The 17,033-nt window shown below is 41.7% G+C and overlaps 1 protein-coding gene across 2 annotated transcripts in view; it reads right to left on the bottom strand.

Annotated features, from left to right (window-relative positions):
- ARMH3 (armadillo like helical domain containing 3) overlaps positions 1-17,033 on the bottom strand; it is a 772,183-nt gene that overhangs the window by 562,327 nt on the left and 192,823 nt on the right. For both annotated transcript variants that reach the window (XM_085606447.1, XM_085606449.1), the window contains one exon: positions 13,008-13,094. In XM_085606447.1, coding sequence (XP_085462573.1) covers positions 13,008-13,094 — 87 coding nt within the window. The remainder of the gene's footprint in view (positions 1-13,007; positions 13,095-17,033) is intronic.

Genomic DNA, 17,033 nt, shown 5'->3' with positions numbered 1-17,033 from the left:
AATCCACAGTGACTCAACACTTTCTAGAAGCCGGCCACAACATCAGCCAACTCAAATTTTGTATCCTTGAAATAATTTCCAAAAAAGAAGGAAGAGACAATCACAATTTTCTACTACAACGAGAGAACTACTGGATTTACCTCCTAAACTCCATGAAACCATTTGGAATGAACGACCAACTGGAATTTCTATGTTACCTATGAACAATCAATTCTATCCTTAAGTTTCAGACTTTTTATTTTACAGATACGCATTATATTATGTCAATACTTCTTATTCTCACATGCCTATGAGCATGTACCATACCCTTTCATTGCATATTACATATGTCATATGTAAAATGTTATACGAATGCGTTATTACACGTTCCTACATTTTTCTCAACACCTGTTTTCACTAGTTGAAGAATATCAACATCTTTTCTGTTCCCGTGCGACATTTTCCCATACACATACAACACACAATGCGCTGTTTTCCATCTCACTCGTTTTTACCTTTCTCTTTCTTACTATCTCTTTATCTATCTTCATCCATTACTACACCTTGTTCACTGATCATAACATCATATTTCACCCTTAAGTCCTCTTTCTATATCTATCACCATTCGTTTCACGTTATATCTTTTCACATACTCGTAGCCTCACCATTCGAAATATCGCGAGATTAAGATCCATACACGGAAGTTATCGACGGCGGTCCTACCCTACTCTACCAACACTCGGTAAGCGTTAATGCCTAATATTGCACTTATACGGTGTCTTAGGACACTAAGAATCTATCTCACGGCTTCTGTGAAGATACGGTCTCACAGTAATTAAATGCATGATTACACGTGAAACGGCATTCCGTAATTTAACTTCACAACTATATTCAGGCTATACTTTGTCACTTTTCCGTTTTTAAATTGTCACCATTTGTTTTTAGCCGGTCTAACATTACACACTGTTTACTTAGCGGCTTGCACCATATATTGTCCTGTAACTCAAAGTCACAGCACAGTTTCACGCTATGTTCCGTTACTTTTTCGTTTCTAACTCGCGACCATTAGTCTGCACATTTAGCATCTCTAATATCACGGACAATTCAGTCATTTAGTGGCTTGCACCTTTTCCAATACGTTTTCCGTTTTTACCTTTCACACTTTTAGGGTCCTTTCTCCTCACTCTTCATACCTTCATAAAGTTTGGGAAAATTAAGCCCTTGTGCATTACATACATAATAGTAACCTCCAACATTATTAATTTCAGAATATCCCCTGACGAAGGCATTATTGCCGAAATGCATTGGGATTGCGTATCAACACATTGAATTTAAATGATATGTTTCTCCATAAAGTATTATGGGAAATGAAGTCCTTCCACCTTCGTAAAATGTTGAAGCATCAATAAAGCTTTCATTGAAATCTAAAAAAAAAACGTCTCACCTCACACTTTATCTTAACCAAGAAACCTCTTCTGAGGACCCTACATCTGATGCCCGGGGACATATCCCACATGTTTGGGAATGCGCCAATACTTTATAATTACACTCTCATTCGGTGAGTGATACCCTGGAGCACGATACAACTTTTGACAACTCAGGCAGTGCGCGCACTATACCTTTTGTCTATAGCGACAATGAAACCAACTTTCCAGGATAAGATATTGCAATGGGCACGAATGCAGAGGTTCAAAAGGATGGCCCATGAGTCTAGTAAGAACAGAATTAAGGTTCCACACAGGGGAGGGGGTACCCTGCGTGGAGTCTTCCATGAAAGCCGTGATGATAGGGATTCTTAATACAGAAAAGAGTTCTTTGCTCTGCATGTAAGCTATGATAGCTGCTAAGTGAGAGCGTATGGAAGTATAGGCGAGTCCTGATTTCTATAGATGAAGGAGGTAGCAGATATCCTGAACTGCAGGTTTAACTGGGGCTACGCGCTTAAGAATGCAGTAGTGGATAAATGTCTTTCACTTGGAAGAGTAGCAGCCTATGTAGTGGGTTTGGGTACTTCTTTGAGGACTGACATGAACTCTTCAGTAGGCTAAAATAGCGGAGCCAGATCACTAGATTGAACTGCCTGGGGTTCAATTGTCTGATTCTGCTGTCGTACTGCGTGAGAAGGTCTAGCCTGTTGGGTAGCTTCCTTTGGGGAACCACCGACATCGCTAGAAAGGTCGAGGACCATGACTGACTGACCCACGTTGCAGCCACCAGAATGAGAGTAAGGGGCATTTGCTGAGGCATCTGGACCATGCATGGAAGAAGCGGGAGAGGAGGAAAATCATAGGCAAATATCCCTGACCAATTCATCCATTGCGCATTTTCAATGGACTGCGAGTGTGGGAACCTGGGAGCGAAGCTTTGTCATTTTGAGTTTGAGTGGCAGCAAAGGGGTTGATCTCTAGAAACCCCCAACGGCAGAAGTACAGGAATAAGTCTTGAGGGTGGAGTTCTCACTCATGAACCTGTTGCTGTATCTTGCTGAAGAGGTCTGGAAAATTATTGTCCACTCCCAGAAGGTACTCCACCAGCAGGTGTATCCAGTGGTGAAGTGCCAAAATGATTTGTGCTAACACAGACAGCTCTGGTGAGTGAGTGATTTCTGCCTTCCTTTTTGGAGAGAATACATGTTGTCTTTTTTAGCAACACTACTTTGTGCTGAATCTGGTGAAAAAAGGCATCCAGAGGTAGCTGGGTGGGCAGGAGCTCAGCATAATTACTGTGGAGGCCTGTTTGTTGCAGCAACCACATGTCCTAAAAAGTCTCTTGCTAAAGATGAGCTCCCCAACCCGAGAGCGAGGCGTCTATGGTGATGGTTACCTGCAGAACCAAGTATATGAACCTCAGCAATGGGAGGCTTCTCCGTGACGTGTCCTGAAGTCGCAGAGACTCCGGAGCTGCAGTCAGGATACTCGATCTGCGCCGAGGGCGAACCCGCCGGTGAAGCCCCGATCTGAGCTCCTACCCCCTCTGTGGGGCCCGAAGGTGCGCCAGGGAGAGGGGGCGAAACAAAGATGGCAAGTAAGGCCTGAGAATAGGCCTCCATCTGGGTCCGAGTCACCCCAGCACCAGGAAATGGTGGGTAGGTGGGGGTCGACTCCTGGAGAACCATGTCCGGTGAAGAGCGGGAGCAGCGGGCACCGACATCATTTTTATGTGAGATGGACGACCTCCGTGACTTCTTCTTGTGCTTACCTGCGTCAGGTGAACGACATCCACGGGAACAACTCCGTGACCTGACCTGAACTGACTCCCCAGCTCGAGAGGGAGACCGGTGCCGCGATGACTGCACGGGACATCTGAGCACAACAACTTTATCTGACGTTCCCGCTGCTGGCAGTCATCGCACTTCTCGGAGTCGTGGTGCACTCCAAAGCACCACATACAGATTGCGTGCGGATCCTTCGCTGACATCTGCCGCGTACAGGACTCACACGACTTAAAGCCGGAAGGCATCACACACACTGTTCCCGGACGCTAAAAAGCGTTGACAAGGCCTGAACACAGAAACAGGCTGGAGGAAACGCTTCTCCTGAATCTGCGTTGGAACGCGGAATAAAAGGAAAACTGATGTCAGCCCGTCGGAAGGGACTTATATGGCTCCATTGACATCATATCCGTGGACGACGTCAGGACGGAGCCGTACGACGACGCCCCCCCCGCCCTCCCCCCAACGCGCGGAGTTACTGCTGAAAATTCTCTGGATCCAGTCTGATGCCTGGGAATATTCTAAGTTACAGAATCTGCGGCTAGATTTCTCTATCAGATTGAGGAAGATAGCCATATCAAGGCTGATGTCATCAATATGCTAGTCAGTGATGTCATTTAACATGTTGTGAGTGATGTAATATGTGAAGCCATTTCATCAGGAGAGCATAATGGGGTCCAATTTATAGTTGACTAAACTATAACTGGCAAATTTCAGTGTTTTATTTTTTTAATGTTAGTTGGAGTGTCATTTGTCACCTAACTATAACATTACTTTATTTAATCTTTAACTTTTTCAGTGAATCCCTGTGTTTTTTCATATTAGCATGCCCAACTATATTGTTGATTTAACATTTGGTTTCTTTTACAGTGAATTTCTGGATTTGTTGTCATCATATTTTAAAAAATAGCATGTGTAACACCTTCACCTTCTGGTGAGCACCCCCACTGTGCATGGCATAAGCCCATGTGCAGTGGGAGTTGGGCACAGTGCTGGCCTCCCTCCAGACATTGCACCGAACGCATTGTAGGCATCCATTGGATACTGGATGCAGAGCTTTGCCTATGGACAATTTGAAGAAAAAAAACGTTTTTTTTTGCATAGGTTTTTTGGTTGAATTTGTTTGCCTTTTTTGGTTTTAAAGCTTTCAAAAACAACTTTTTAAAATGTTTTTTTGTATGGGTCTTTGTGTGTTTTTTTAGATGGTCCTGCAGGACTATCGTAAAAATTCTTTCAATTTGTCTCACCAGAAGCTATGACCATGACACAGCATTTACAGTATGTAGAACAATACTACATATTGTCCTCATCATCCTCTTTCTGTTGACACTGCACTTCCTCTAGTGGAGTTTCATCACCTGATCCCTGTTGAGTACTTTTCCATCTTGCACAAGCTCTGTGGATGGGGTACAAAGCCCACGGGGGCTTCCACATCCTGATAGTACCCGTCGAGGATTGTCCCGGTTTGCCTCTATGAAGCACTTGTTTGCACAAGCTGTATGTAACTTTGTGGGAATTACAGATGTGTTATTTTTGTTGCTCAGCTAGATATAAATATAACATCACCGCCACCAATTCCTTTTCAGGCCTAGTTAGTTGTGCTGCCGCAGATGGTGATGCCAGCACGATGATGTCATCCTGTGAAGACTCAGGTGCAGAAGGATTAGCAGATGATGTGGAAGGTGGCTGTTTGTGTGAAGCTTTTCCTGAGGCCACGATGGACTTGGATTGTTCCACAGCAGTCTTCCTGTGAAAAACACCAATGTGCTAATGGTGTTCAGGAATTTGGTTTGACCTTTTTCTGAAGCCTGTTGGATTATTTTTTGAGTACTGTAGCCTGACTGGCTAATCAGATGGCTGTTTTCACTTATGTTTTTTTTAAAAAAAGATTTAGAATCCAATGGGCACCCTTGTATTCCTGTAGGCATTATCGTGCCAACGATAGAGTGGCGTGTCACTCCCGCTAGGCCTTTACTTCATTTTCCTGGCACAGCTGTACCTATAAAAGAAGTAGAAGACCTGGAAGTTTAAAAAAAAAAGTTTAGATTACTATGAAGGGGGCATTTTTTCCAAGTTTGCGGTTAGGGCTTTGCTGACAGGCTGAACAAAAACTTACATATAGTACTCAATGGGCCTGTGCACACCCAGCTCCGGTATCAACAACTAGTACTGTCAAGATTTACATCCATGTATGACAGTTACAATGTTCATTATGATTAGATTCCAAAACAATAATGATCGTAGAACATTCCAGATGATTCACGTTCGTATGTTTATTGTAGTTAACAATGCCCAGCCGACACGTGTTTCGTCAGGGTACGAACCCAAGACTTCTTCAGGGCTTCATGGCGTACATTTTTTTTCTATATTACAATAAATCACTAAACCGGTGATCAATCCATCCCGGCTAAGAGTAGAAAGTGTCAATTCCATATGCATCAAATGAATGGGTTTATCATAAAATCCAAAATGCTCCGAATAATCGTTTATTCGGAGCATTTTGGATTTTATGATGGCTCTAATCATAATGAACATTGTAACTGTCATACATGGATGTAAATCTTGACAGTACTAGTTGTTGATACCTGAGCTGTGTGTGCCTTGGCCCATTGATTACTAATTGTAGGGCATTTGTGTCCTTGTGAAGGGTTTAGGGTTTTCCCTTTTGCCCGTGGCACCACACTAACTTTTGGAGTTCGTAAATTTGGCGAAAGAAAGGGAGGCGCCATCGCATACCGCAGCAACACAAACCCGTCAAGCTATAAAAACGTACATATGTTGTTTTATTACAATATCTGTTTTTTTAAGTGTTGCATTACCTAACAAAGGTACTACAGTGTCTGGGAGTCACAATAAAAACACATTGGATTATTTGGTGTGACTCGTCATGCAATCTGAAGTAGTTCCAGACCCATTTCCTGCATCAGGGATTTAGATATCACTTGGTTCACATCTTCTGCAATCTGTCCTTATTTTTGTTTGAACTGGTCTCTTTTTGGAGGATTACGCCAAAAATAACCTGGAGAAAGGCATCAGGATGAGACCAGAGAGCATTTGAAGACCCTCAGTATAAGGAACAGGAGCCAAAGACCTCTCCTCAGTCATTTGCATGAGAGGTTGTCTCCATACAACCTGTAGAAAAGAAAGTGTCTGCAAAACTGGTCACCTACAAATTATGCTGCAAATAGATAACAAAACATCTTCTGGTAGAGTGTGGAGTCTGCAGCCTGGTGATACTGTTCCAGTCCAAGTCCTAGCAGCCCAAAAATACAACTTCATCCCTTTATATTCAACTGTAAGGTTGTATTGTATTCAATTTTCCAAAATAATATTTGGGAGCAGGCAAAGAGCCCCAGCTCATGACAAACAAGGAAGCTGTCCATTGACTAATCTGCCAAAATGTTTTTTGTATCTAAGTTTTCATGCCCCGGTTTGTCTGTTTTTAGTTAATCCCCCAAAAAACAGAAAAATTCAGGAAAAAGTAGACTAGTAAAAAACGGATCTTGTTAGAACCACCTTTATTGGTTAAAAAATATAATTTATTTTTACGTTGTTAGTCATGTCGGTCTGTCCCCAAATGTTAAAAGTATGTTACTATGGACCTAGTCCAGAAGTAGTAATGTTAGATTTACAAAAAGAGGTTGCAATATCTGCACTGACTTTTTGCAAATCCATACATAATTAGTGAACTGATCTATTTGATCTATTTACTAATAGTTTGATTCAGAAACCACTGAATCATAGTCACAGACAATCCGGTCTCTCTTGTGAAGAGTTGTGAGATAGGTTACAAATTGGGACCTAGTACATTTTCCTGTCATTAAACAGATGTTGACCTGCTGGAACAAGTAGAAGACCATCTTTCTGATCACTTTATCAAGGATAGGCCATCCAGACTCAACTGTTGCCCTGTGATCAAACCTCCCACGAACAGCCGACCGGCCAGAGACCCCCAAATACTCCACATTTTTTTCATCCTGTGGGAGCTCATAGACTGACCGCAGTGACTCCCATGGGATCGCAGCGCCCCCAAAAATATATGGTTCTTATTTGAATCTAGGGGGATCCCTCTGGGACTCCTCCACCAACAGGGTCCAGGTGATCAGAGTACCCCTACCCTGTCCCCTTATATGTATTGAATAGCATAGGCTGAAGTGACATAGAGTGAAGTGCAATACACTGGAATGGCATAGATTGTCATAGCGTGCAGTGGAGTGACATACAGTGGAAGAGTCGAGTGGAATGGCGTAGAGTAAAATAGCGTATAGTGGAGTAGCGCCCAGTGGAATGGGGCACAGTGGAGTGATGAAGACTGGAGTGGCGTAGAGAGGAGGTGCGTACAGTGTAAGAGCGTAAAGTGTAGCTATGTACAGTGGAGTTGCGTACAGTGGAGTGCCACACAGTGGAGCGGCGTACAGTGGCATAGCATACAAATGTATATGAGATTTAGCAGCAATATAGATTATGGTGTGCAGAGTCTTACAAAACAGCAAATTGGGCTGCCTTGCGTTTCAACAGATTTTCCAATCAAAGCATGGCTACACATGGTGGTCTTGCGTTGCTTTGTAAATCTGACTAAAGTATTGCATTGCACACGTGACACGATGCGTGAGGCCAGTGTATGGTAAACAAATAATACAGCTAGGCCACAGTTATATTTTGGGCCATGGTATACCATGGTACCTTTGCAGTATCCCGTGGTACATGGTGCTGACAAGCCAGGATATAATTGGGTAATGGTTGTTTTTAGAGAACGAAAAGGCAGCCATATTGTTGTTTTAGTACACCCTGGCTGTGTTCAGTTTCAGGGCCTAACAAATAGGTAGGTAGTAGGTCGTAGGGAAATTTATTTATAATTTTTTTTTTTTTACATATTTAAATAAGTTTACAACTACGTACCACATAAATGTTGTGAAATTCCGCAAAAGTACTGCGGTGCCAGATATCACTAAGTTGAAATGCCTTATAGCTTAAAAAATACTTACCCTACTTAACTGCAGTACCAAAGAAGCATTATCTGTGCAACAGTATGTATAATCCTGACAAATTTCATGTATATTGGTTCAACCATATGAGCTGCGACAAATACAATAGTCTTTCGAAAATGCATTATCAGTGGAAAAACAAAATGCGTTTTGCGCCCCACAACTTTTATTTTTGCCACCCCTTAACAAGTCAGAACAACTATAAATGTGTATTTTAGTTCATGCAGTTATTCCGAAACTTAATATATACAGTCTAGTTTATTTTTGGACTTCCTTGCTATTTTTTGTATGATTGTACTATGTACGAAGCCCAACGTGAATGAAAGGCAATCATTGTTGTTGATATAAAAATTACATTACTATTTTTTTCTTAGTGCCCAATTATAATGTCCTCCAAATAGTAGTTTGCATAGTTCACTACTACGTTTTTATTCTGTGCATAAGGGAGATGTTTTTTGTTTGGCCTGCTGAGCAGTTTTATTTTATGAAGAAGACAGCATGCATAGAAAACGTACGTAGGTTAAACGTATTCTATTTGTAATGTATTTGTTTGTAGGTTTCCATTAGCATGTGACCATAAGGCTAATGTTACGTACCCAGTAAGCATCTGTTCTTGGCATGTAGAGCTGTAGATTCAAATGCTTTGCACATTTCTGCCATCTAGTGTTGGGTCCGGATGTTTGCAAGCTGTTTTTCTTTGAAGAAGTCTTTACAGTCACGAGGTGAGGTGACTTCTTTCGGTAATAGTGCGCATGGGCATCAATTCCATTGTTAGATTGTTTTCCCGCAGAGGGTGAGATTGGAGTACTAAGTGTAGAATAGAGATGTCCATGTGTATGTACGTAAAGGGATAACTGCAACAACTACAGGTACCCGCGGAGGAGGGCGGTTGCATGTGAATCTACAGCTCTACATGCCAAGAACAGATGCTTACTGGGTAAGTAACATTATCTGTTCAAGGCATGTGAGCTGTAGATCACATGCATTGCATAGCCTATACAGCAGTATACTCCCAAAGCGATGGCTAATCTGTAGCTGTTGCAGTTGTTTGAAACAGTGTTTTAAGTACTGCCTGGCCTACATTAGCTTGTTGCCGCACTAACACATCAACACAATAGTGCTTGGTGAATGTGTGCGGTGTAGACCATATTGCTGCCTTACAGATGTCAGCTAAGGGAATATTACTTAAGAAGGCCATAGTAGCCCCTGTCTTGCGAGTGGAATGCGCTCTAGGGGGTATTATTAAAGTTATTTTTGCTTTCACATAACATGTTTGGATACATTTCACAATCCATCGTGCAATGCCTGATTTAGATATGGGCTTGCTTTTGTGTGGTGGTGAAAAAGCAACAAAAAGCTGTTTTGTTTTGAGAAATTCTTTTGTTCTTTCTACAGAATATAGTAGAGCTCTTCTACCATCAACTGTGTGTAGAGCTCATTCTGCTACAGAATCAGGTTAAGGCAAGAATACAGGTAACTCAACTGATAGATTGATTTGAAAGGCAGAAACTACTTTAGGAAGACATTTTGGATTAGTTCCAAGAACTACTCTGTCTTTATGAAACTGAAAGAAGGGCTCTCATACAGTTAATGGCAGGAGTTCACCAGTTCTCCTCAGAGAAGTTAGCGCTATGAGTAAAGTAACTATCCATGAGAGGATTTGTAACTGACATATGTGCATTGGTTCAAATGGTGGACCCATAAGTCTTGTAAGGACTATGTTTAAGTTCCACGCTGGTGCAGGTGGGACTCTTGGTGGTATCACTTTTTTTAATCCTTCCGTAAGGCTTTAATCACTGGTACTGACGTGACCCCGTCCTTGCGGCAATTCTTCGATGTCGAGGTCTATCTCAAGGTCCAAGCCGGAGTCCTGGCTGGAGAAAATTTCTTTGGCCAGGACGGGAGGGATGAGCTGAAAATTACACCTGAAAGGGCTTTGTCCTATCCCCACACAAACAATTGATTACTTGGAGCCAGGGCAGGAGGGGAGCACCACTGTGCACTTCAAAGCTTTCTGTGAAGTTTACCCTTCTACAAAGGCACCACTGGGTATAAGTACTGGACCTCTGGCACTACCAAATCAGTACACTTCTGGGCCTGTGACTACTCTGCTAGGAAAAAGAACTGCTGTGCTATTGAAATGACTGTCACCCTGCTGGCTGCTGCCTTGCTGTGCTCTTTCCTTGCTGAGCTGCCCTGCTGCCTGCTGTTCTCCTGCCTGGGTTAGAAGGACTGGTCCTGCATCCCTTGAACGCAGAGTGACTCTAATGGCTTGCTGGCTTGTCTCCTGTTCCAAGTCTCAGGGATATCAAAGACTTCAACTACCTGCACCTGGATTCTACAAGCTGTGAGTATGCCCTGCCAAGAGGTGCAACTTCAATCCTGGACCCTTGGAAATGAGGCTTAAGGTTCTTCATTCAGAACTTCAGCCTCCTCATCGGAACCAGCACATCTTCACATTTGCGTGAGTCGGAATCAGCGCATATTAGTCGTTCCGTGGAGCTTAGCTGGCGCATCTTCGTCGGAACCATCGCCTCGCCTTTATCACTGAAGCTTCGCTTACTGCAGGAGCAGCAGCTGCGCATCGCATCCCCAACCAGCGCTCGCACTTGTAACCGACACATTGCAGCAGTTGCGTGGAGAAAATCAACGCATCTCTTCCACAGCATTGCTCGATACAGATGCATCGCGTCGGCTCCACCACGCATCCTCATCGACGCATCCCAGATGAAGGTACTCGTGTTCATCGAGCTCAAGTGGGTCCCTGTATTCGGACTGCGGTCCATTGTAGTCAGCCTGAACTTTTGACTTTGGCCTGGTCTAGGGCGATTAGATAACTCATTTAAGGGCTTATTGCTTTTAAGGGCTATTTCCACATTTATTCTTTAAAAATTCATATCTCGACTTCTACATAATATAGTGGATTTTTGTCATTTAGGTCTTGTTTTATTTATAAAATCTAAATCTGTTTTCTAAACCTGGTGTGTAGTCTTTTTATGGTGTTTTCACTGAGTTACTGTTTGAAGAGTTGCCCAAATACTTTACACTTTGCTACTTAAGTTAAGCCTGACTGCTCTGTACCAAGCGACCAAACGGTGAGTACAGATTAATTTAGATTGTTTTTTTACCTACCCTGACTAGGACTGTGGTTCTTGCTAGAACAGGGTACATACCTCTAACAACTAGAAACCCAATTTCTAACAATTCACATACACTTATACACAAACCTAACATTATGTCAATTAAAACCATTAACAAATTACTTACCATTGATCTAAAGTACCACGATATAAAGGTTTTAAAAAACAACTCTGGTTGGACTTAACTGCAATGTACAAATTATGATGTACTTACCTGCGATATACTGACTGTGGTGTAATGACTGCACACCTTACAATTACCTAGAATAGTGAAATATGCCCAAAGTGTTCTAGAGAGAATATGCAGATACATGGTTGGAAAAAACCTGTGCAGCTCAGACTCCGCTGTACAAAGGTAAGGGAATTTGGGGATGCAGCTAAGGCTTTAAAGTGAATATCTGGAAGAGGAGAGGATACCTAACGAGTGGTCAGACAAAAGGGGTACAAGATACTATTAGGTTACAACATAAAATATCACAGGAAAGATTTTGGATTATCCCTGGATAATGAAAGCAGAACAGGTATGATGGTGTGAGTTTTCAACACTCTGACAACCTGTACATTCACACAGACACACAGAAGGTCCTGACCAACACATACCAACAGCAGGGAATGTGACAAAAGTGAGTCCAGAAATCCAAATCTAAAATTGGCTAAATACAACTATTTCGATACAAAAATACAGCCCTCCTGGCATCATACTTATTGTAAACAGGAATAAATCAGATGAGTGTTCAAGTAATCTACCATCATATGGTATGGGGCTGTGACATTTGCAGTAGTGACACAACAGGTAGAAGCAATCTCTGGGAGAAGTTGTTTGCATAAGTCCCCAAAAATACATTTATCAACTTGGCCTGGTATGCCAAAAGAAGAATGGCACTCAAATGGAAGTCTCTAAAGCAAGCAATAGTGCGGGTATACTACCTGAAATCACTAGCTATGGTATATTCTGATGTTACAATTAGAGGGTACCAAGAATATAATCGATCACTGAATGGATAAACATTTTAGATTATCTTCTTTACCCACCCAAATGGGATTTAGGAAGCTTATCAAAAACCTATAAAACGATAAGATGTAGCACTTACAAAAATGTTATGTAGGTATCAACCTCAGTCGTATTAGTGGAAGAAATAAGTGATGGATAAAGATTTGATAATTAAAATGTTATTCACCACAGGCTGATTTGCGAGAAATTCAGCCAATAAGATATGCATTATATTAGAAATAACTATCTACTTGATAAATACATAACAAAGCTGCTTCTCTCAACAGGAAGTAGGAAATAGTGATGGAATCCTCTTACTAAAGACTTTCAACAGATTGTATTCATCAAATGAATGGTCAAACCCTAAAAGAAGGGTAGAGCTTTATAAATGTATTACAACTCCAACACTTTTAGCCATAAAACAACTGACATTATACTCAATTGCATGGATTAATGGTAGGATCATAATTGCATCCAATACACCTATATGATGTATCAAATTGTGCCTGTATATGGACTTGAGCATTGTAAAAAGTTCTTAAAGGTAAGCCACCTAAGAAGGTGAAAATGGAGGACAGACACCAAACTTGATTTAACTTCTTAAAAATCAACAGTAGAACACGCTGCAATCCCAGATTCTTTGGTCCTTATCGGACTGCCAATAGTATATCAAAATTAAAAAACTTACACAAAGAACTTACTTCATACTTTCGGTAGTTAACTAGCAAAGCAAGCAGAACAACAGCATCGTAACCGTGCTCCCTCCGGCTAAGAGGATTTGATAGAATCTGTGGGGAGAAAGCACAATCAAACTGTAAAACTACTCAATCCTACATATTAGTACAGCTGGGTATTAAGAGTTGAGTAGGCATGGAAATGAAAAAGGTACCCGAAAGTTACCATTTGTTGATATATTTGTGATGTTCATAAGAAAATCCATTTCACGCCATCCTATCCAGCTCAAATCTGACTACATCCACAACATAACACACAACACCATTTTCACCTGCTCAGTACCCGGACACATTGAAGACCTCATTACATTCAGCAACGTATACACACAGGTAACAGAAAAGTGAGGCTCCCCATTCATCTCTGGTCTTCAGTAATCACATCCTTAAAAGTTACTCAAACAACACAAGCACATATAACAGTGGAGAAAGTGTGAACATTCTGGGAGGGAAGTTGAATTTACTATTCTAACTCCAGTATAACACACATTGAGAAAAGTGCATGCATGGGGGACGGTGGGATCAGACTTACTATTCTTGATGAGTCCTAACAAACACTGAGGAAAGTTCATTCATAGCTACATTGGGGTGGGGGAATTTATCACTCTAAAACCAGATTTACAAACACTGGGGAAAGTGCCTACATGGGAGGGCAAGATTTTCCATTTAAATCCGGTCCAACAAATTGGTACCTCACGAAATCAAGAGAGTTGTTACATTAAAAATTACTTGCTGCCCAAGTCGAATTCAATTTAACATTTTGAGTAAAAGGCAACTTTGGAAAGTTGATCCTCTGCTGCTTTTCCAGTGGCCATTTGCAGATGCCCTCCTGGGAAGAGGTGTGAATGACTTGCAGGAAAGAGGCCTGCCATTGGAAAAGGCGTTACATCTTCTAGGCAGGAAGCCCAACAGGACATAAGCCCAATAGACTAGCTACAATGGGGAAGTCGCCTTTGAAGGGCAAATGGTGGACACACAGGAGAGGTGATTCTCTTTTGTTCTGGTAGACAGGTTAGCGGCTGAGACAGAGAGGGAGAAGAAAAAGTGGTCAAACCAGTTCTCTAGGGTGGGTTACCAAGCTCCACACACCGAGAGAAGGGTTCTGCCATCTTGGGAATGGGCAGAATATTGCACTCTGGAATAGCTTGATGCCACACATTGCAGGAAGTTGTCATAAGACAAGAGGGGGCCTCGTAGCCCATTGGCTAGTAGTCACTGCATCCTCCGAGGGATCGTTGGGGGCATAAAAATGGCACCCCCTGGCACCAAGACCTCAGATCACGTCTGTACTGGAGAGAGGACAAAAGAAGTACTGCCCTGCTATTCCCTGGACCTGGGAAAGAGAGACTGCACCAAAGACTAGACTGAACCTGCTGTTTCTGGGCTAGCAAAGAGAGGACTGTGCCTGCGGTACCCTGCTCGAGGAAAAGTCACCCCATGAGCCCCAGACAGAAGAGGTGAACTCCAAGAGTCAGTTGGCTAACGTCCTATTATGGCTCCAGGGCCACAAAAGCTGAAGAAGCCATCTTGGTGAGTAGGGAGCCACAATTGAATAGACACTGCTAACCACCAAAGCACAGCCCAGGAGACTAAGTCCTGACACTCAAAAGTGTACCCGAGTAAGCAGGACCCAGGAGAGTTGTTGAAGTGCAGTTTGGTCATCCAAGATGAACACTAGCTGCAGTTAAAGGGAACCACTGGTTTTGCTGTGAAGAGAGACCAGAAGACCAGTGGCAACTGATATTTGGCTGGACTTCACTGGACTGTGAGGGACATCAACCTCTGTGGCCAAAGTCATCCCACTGTGTTCATGGACTGAGGTATGGCTCCAAGAAGACACTGTCGAATAAATTAGCATGCTCAGCATCTTCACAATCCTGTATCCCTTGCATCAGGACCACTCCATTGATGTCTATGGTAGTTTGTCCACAGAGCCTGGAATTAGAGTAAATACAGCTTTGCCTGCAACGTAACTATCCTGCTAAGACTTATTGTTCCCATCTGACTTGCTCCCTGCCAGAGTTGGTCATACAAAGCAGGAAGGAATATCCAAACACAACTTTATAAAAAAGTTTTCAAAGTAACCGCTAACCACAGGCATTCCTAATGCTTGTTTGCAGTTTGAGTGAGAAGCAGTGATTTACGATTTGCTCACTAAAATAATTTTTTACCCCAGACACCCTCTGGTGGATTTTGGTTGCACTGGTGTCTACAAATGAGATCTATTTTGATAAATTGTTGTCAAATTTGCTCTGTTTCGAGTTCTTCTTATTCAATTGTCTTGGTCGTTCTAAATGCTTAGAACTTGTTCCTTTGTTCAAGTCTGACTGCGCGGAACCACTGCTACCCAGGGTTGAGCTAAGGTTTTATAAACAAGTCTGACTGGACCCAACAAGGGTTTGTGAGTTTATTACATGGCAAGATTGCACATACACACCATAAAGTAAACTGCATTTCCTCACAGAGACCAACTCCTCTTTGAGGGGACTGACCACGTTACCATCCGATTCAACATAACCACTCACACACCCAAAAACAGAAGCCAAGACTGACAGCACCAGTGCCATATAGTATTTATATAGTGTGTTCAATGATATAAGTCAACATACTACAGTAAGCACATCTATAACCTCCCCCCAGGACAAAATACTCTTAAGCAGTCTCAACACTTCACTTTGCTCTGCAGCTGACTGCTACATTTCCCTGAAACAAAGTGCCTATCTTCTTCTTATCAGAGCACAATTCCCACTAATACTGCACTCCATTCGGTGACCCACTCTTACTCAACTCACAAATGTGTTAGTAAATGTCCCCACTCAATGTCATCACTCTACCATGTCTCAACGAAAAATAGACCAACTTCACAATCGATTTGAAACAACTTTTACTACTCAGCATTTTGAACTCATACGTGCCGCAATACTGTTCACTGTAATAACCATGACCTACGTCGACAAAGAAGGCACACTGCTGCCAGAGGCCCCTCACACTGATTATGATGCTTTTAGTCACTTACCAGAAACAAGAGCAGACCTTCCTCTTTAACAGATCCTTCACCTTCTTCCAGCTCCACCAAATAACTCAACCCCATTCACCTTGGAAAACTATGGGCTTACAATCTTTACCCAGTCCAGTCTGCAGCTTTATACTGCTCCCTCCCAGCACTACAGAGACTTTCTTGGAAGACCCTGATGATTTCCTTATAGCCACACTCTCGAAACACTTAATTGTTTTTCTTTGCGACTAAAGCCTATATTCAACGAACTTCCCTTAGACTACTGACTCACAAACACTTGCGCCATCCAAACTATCTGCCACTCTCCCACTATCATTAGCATTTCCCCTTTCGATCATTCAGCAATACACATCAATAAACCATTCCCTTATTCCAGTGAACCCTGTCAACACTTTCATCTGGATATATGACAGTATCGACCACCAAAATATTGAGATACAAAGATAGTGAGGTCCAAAGTATCAACTTGACATACATATATTGTAACATACTAGAATATCATCTACAAAAGTGGTCTGGACCAAAATATTGCCATTATTAGGTACATATATACATTTAAATATAATTAACATTATTCTAACTAGGTCACTTGTACCAACTTTACATAGATATAATGGAAGATACCAGAGTATAGATTACAATATAGATTACAAAACACTTAGTGGACCAGACTATCAACATTACATAGGTAAGAAGATATACATTTTAAAATGTAAAAAGTGTAATTATTTTTAAGCTATTTAGAAAAAAAATATAACATTTAAAATATATAAATATCAAATACCTTTTAAAACATGTAGTTCACCTAAATAAATGTATCTTAAAATAACGAATATATTATCAAATCAATTATATTACACTGATAAAATAATTCTTAAATGAAAATATATACGTTCAAAGTAAATAATAAAAACACTATAAAATATATCAAATAAATAATTTTTTTAAATGTTATGCGTCTGAAACCATAAATAGACATA

This window comes from Triturus cristatus, chromosome 1_2 (assembly GCF_964204655.1).
Source record: "Triturus cristatus chromosome 1_2, aTriCri1.1, whole genome shotgun sequence".
In the NCBI taxonomy this organism is placed as follows: Eukaryota; Metazoa; Chordata; class Amphibia; order Caudata; family Salamandridae; genus Triturus; species Triturus cristatus.
The sequence above is the reverse complement of the archived record's forward strand: the minus strand, read 5'-3'. Positions and strand labels throughout refer to the sequence as shown.